Source organism: Lipophrys pholis (assembly GCF_963383615.2).
Source record: "Lipophrys pholis genome assembly, chromosome: 20".
NCBI lineage: Eukaryota > Metazoa > Chordata > Actinopteri > Blenniiformes > Blenniidae > Lipophrys > Lipophrys pholis.
Window position 1 is genome coordinate 11,178,032 of NC_137648.1, and position 4,291 is coordinate 11,182,322.

General features: G+C 44.0%; 1 protein-coding gene across 1 annotated transcript; it reads right to left on the reverse strand.

The window, feature by feature from the left end:
- Positions 1–617: 617 nt before the first annotated feature.
- Positions 618–4,001, reverse strand: zic1 (zic family member 1 (odd-paired homolog, Drosophila)). Its single transcript, XM_080489906.1, has 3 exons — positions 2,744–4,001; positions 2,204–2,367; positions 618–1,741 (listed from the first exon to the last, which is right to left on the reverse strand). The coding sequence occupies exons 1-3, from the start codon at positions 3,702–3,704 to the stop codon at positions 1,544–1,546; spliced, it is 1,323 nt and encodes a 440-aa protein (XP_080346032.1). The 5' UTR covers positions 3,705–4,001; the 3' UTR covers positions 618–1,543.
- Positions 4,002–4,291: the final 290 nt, after the last annotated feature.

Here is a 4,291-nt window from a genome sequence, read left to right on the forward strand (position 1 = left end):
GTCTATGAAATCCGACAAACGCAGGGAGGAAAAAGGAAAAAAAAGAAAAAAAAAAAAAAAAAAAAGAAAATAAATTAGATTGGAAAATTAGATTCCCGAACAATTAAGTAACGCGGAATATTCGGGTTTGCACTGAGAAACAACCGCCGTGATTAATCGATTTAATTTGCGCGTTACTGGAGGGCAAAGTGCTGGATGTTAATTTTGGATAAACAGAAGATGCAGAAGGGGGGAGAGCATTTACTTATTATCGACTGTCAGGAAAGTTGTGACAGTGCCTTCAGATGTACGGTAAAGCTTTTGCTTTAAATGGCCTCTCTCTCTCTCTCTCTCTCTCTCTCTCTCTCTCACACACACACACACACACACACACACACACACACACACACACACACACACACACACACACACACACACACACACACACACACACACACACAGCAAAGAGTGGAAATGAACCCTAAACATGCGATATTTTTTTTTATCGAAAAGTGCACCAAACATCATGAAATGGTCTGCAGCAAGATGAGTTATCTGAGCCTTTCACACAGCACCAACCTCAAAACACTAATGAAAACCAATAACCTCCAACGCAATGCATTATTGATTTTTTTTTTCAATCCTTTAATATAGTACGAAATGTATCCAAACATTGTTTGTAAACTAAATTTTACATACGAGCGCATTTCTCCATAAATACCGATCATTTCTAACATGTTACCGGTCCTTTACATGCGGATAAATATGGAAAATTGAGCTACTTACATGTAATAATACTTCCTTTCAGACAAAGCAATTGACAAAGATTTTTTTATATTTATCACGTACATAAACAGATTGACACGGAATTTCAGGCTTTCACTACACGATTTATCGACATGACATTAAATAACAACAATGATACTGTGCTACTCAAACTGGACCTTGGACGAAAATGTTGCACTGAATAGGCTACAAAAGCACATTAATACTAAGAGTCGGTTAGGTCGACGTGTAGACTGTAGTAATACTGAATAATTCACATTTGGTACACAACTATAACATTCTTTTCAATGAAGTCTATTCATCGCAATATTCTTAAAACCATCTCATTTTTCCATATATCTAGGGACCACATTTTTTTCACAAATTTCCCTTAAACTGTGATAGAACTATTTACAAAATAAAATATTACATTTTTCCCCCTCAACTCGGTGAAATCCTTATGTACAAAAATTCAGGCCCCTCATACCCGCAGATAGCATGCTTTTTTGAGATCTCTTGATCAGTCTCTCAGTAAAAATAAAGAAAATATTGAAGTGGGGGGGGGGGGAAAGTTAAAGTTGGTGGCTGTCTTCTCCTCCTTTTTAGTCCATGCATTCTCTTTCTCTGAAATTAAGAGAGCCTCCCATTGATCGTTTGGGGCCTCCCGTGTTTTCTCAGTCCATGTTTCACTGGCTGACTTCATAAAGTCTTTTTGAATCCAAGCAGTTTTTTTTTTCCTTTTAAATCAGTCTCTTTTCTTTCTTTCTTCTTTTTTTTTTTTTTTTTTTTCCAAAAATATTTACACGTACCATTCATTGAAATTTGACGACAGCGTGCTGTGGCTGGCTGTGTGGTGAACTGCTGAGGCTGCTGGTGATATGGAGCTGCTGCTCTGGTTCTCTGTGGACGGGGACACTATGGTGGGGGGTGTGGACGACTCGTACCCTGAACTGGCCGCTGGAGATGGCTGCGGTCCTGGATTGGTGGATTCGTGGACCTGCAATCGTGACAGAAATTAGTTATAAATTAAACACGCACACACACAGGATAAAATAGAAATTTAAAAAAATCCTATTTTCTTTTTCGTGCCAATCGAAGACATGAGAATTCCATCAAAACAAATTAAAACTCCTAATCCGGCTGTTTTTTGGACATCTGCAGGATTGTAAAACAAAAGCATACCCAAAACACAATTATTCTCATTAAGATCTTAATCTGATTTGTCGGCTGAAAAAAGAAAGAAAGAAAGTGTCAAAGTGAATTAACTCGTGTATCTCCAATTGTGAAGAGGGGGGGGGGGGGGGGGGGGAGGAGAATAAAAGCACCAACATCTTTCCCCCCCCTCAGTTTAAGAGTTTCACCACACAGTTTAAAAAAAAAAAACAGTATTAATACATGCTAGTATTTTGTAAATAAAAACAATGGAGTAGTGAAAATGAGCACACAACAGTGGTTTTACCTTCATGTGTTTTCGGAGGGAGCTGGGGTGTGTGTATGACTTGTCGCACATTTTGCAGAGATAGGGCTTGTCCGACGTGTGGACGTGCATGTGTTTCTTGCGGTCACTGCTGTTTGCAAACCGCCTGTCGCAGCCTTCAAACTCACACTTAAAGGGCTTCTCACCTGAATAAAGGGGGGAAAAAATACAAGACTTAACAGTGGTAGAATTTAAATACATATTTACCATACATATTTACCATTTAAATAAATATAATTGATCACATTTGATTAAATTAATGCAATTAGTTTTGTTTTTTTTATCAATTTAGATCAAATAAATTAACCCTCATATAAAGAAATTAATTTAAATGTCTGTTTTAAATAAGACGTTTCATGAGAAATGACAAACGTATTTTCTGACGACAGAACTGTCAATGGAAAGACTCCAGCTGTCAAATAGATATAAAGCTGAATCACATGCATGCTTCTTTTGTTGGAACTGGATATTGTCAGCATTGATTTTTGCAGTAATGAAGCGGTCAGTCACTGCGGCTCTTACCAGTGTGAGTCCTTTTGTGAATTTTTAGATTTTCCGATCGCGCAAATACTTTGCCACAGCCGGGGAACGGACACGGAAAGGGCTTTTCTCCGGTGTGAACTCTGATATGATTTACTAGTTTGTATTTGGCTTTGAATGGCTTTCCTTCTCTGGAGCATTCCTCCCAGAAGCAAATGTGGTTGGTCTGCTCGGGTCCCCCCACATGCTCCACCGTCAGGTGGGTCACCAGCTCGTGCATGGTGCTAAAAGTTTTGTTGCACGACTTTTTGGGGTTCGTCAGCTGCTCCGGCTCGATCCACTTGCAGATGAGCTCTTGCTTGATGGGCTGCCTCATGTATCGGAAGAAGGCCCCCGCTCCGTGGTGCGCGGCCATGTTCATATTCATGGGGCCGTAGCCGTGCAGCTGGGTCGAGGCGTAGTGATCGGACCTCGGGCTCGTGACGTGGCCGTACTGGTCGGCCCGTCCGTACATGTCCCCCGAGAAGCCCAGCCGCATCTGGCTGTTGACGACGTTCGAAGACGCGTGGCTCGCCGCCTGCTCGTGCAGCCCCGGGAAGAGCAGGTGCCCCGCCGCATCCGAGTGTCCATGTGGCCCTGCAAAACTTCCGGAGGCGAACAAACTGTGCTGCGCGCCGGCGGCATCCCCGAAACCCCGATTTCTGAAGAGAAAGTCCCTGGTGGAGTTGAAAGCCGCCGTGGAGTAAGAGCCAACGTGGGTCGGGTGGTGATGGTGTCCCAGCGCGGCCGCCGCGTAGCCGGGCGCCTGGGAGGAGAACGCCGTCTGTCCGGAACCAATGTCGTGGGAGCTGTGGTTGATTTTGAAGGCGCCCATCCCATCCGCGAACGGATTTATCCCCAACGCCACTTCTCTCTCTGTGACTTCGCCTGTTGAGTGATGCCGTGAGGAGCCGAAAGTAGTGACTCCTATGGTGGGATACTGCGGTCCTGCGTCCAAGAGCATCTTCAGTCTAGACTCGCCGAGACGACTGAGAGCAGAAATCAAAAAACCACGCGCTGATATTCTTCCTCCCCCCTCTCTCTGTGTCTCTTGAAGGCGCACCGGACTGAGCAAACTCTCCAATCCACCGATTTTCTGTTTACTTTTTAAGAGACGCGAGGAATTCCCCTATACCGCTCATCCGATGCACGCGCAGAAACGTGTATACATGCAATATTGTCTTTTGCGGTTTATCTTCCTGTGGCGCAACTTTCACCTCCTCAGTCAGGCGGTGAGCTCTAGACTGATAGTCGCAATCATTCCTGCAGATAAATGAATTGAAAAGACAACACAGTCCAGCCCTGATGAATGGGAGAGGAGGGGGGTGGCCACGTGACCCCGCAGCGGCTCGCCCATTGGCGGAGCCTCTTTCCCCCCAATAACATCCACTCACCAAATAACAATCCACGGTGCAGGGCCCACACTTCTATTGGCTTCTTTGCATCATCAATCCCAGATATTGTGAGATTGCTGACTGTGAATTTGCTTAAAAGGCTGAATAACAGCAAAACAAAAAGTTGAGGAGCGGCAGACGACAATTGTGTGGAGAA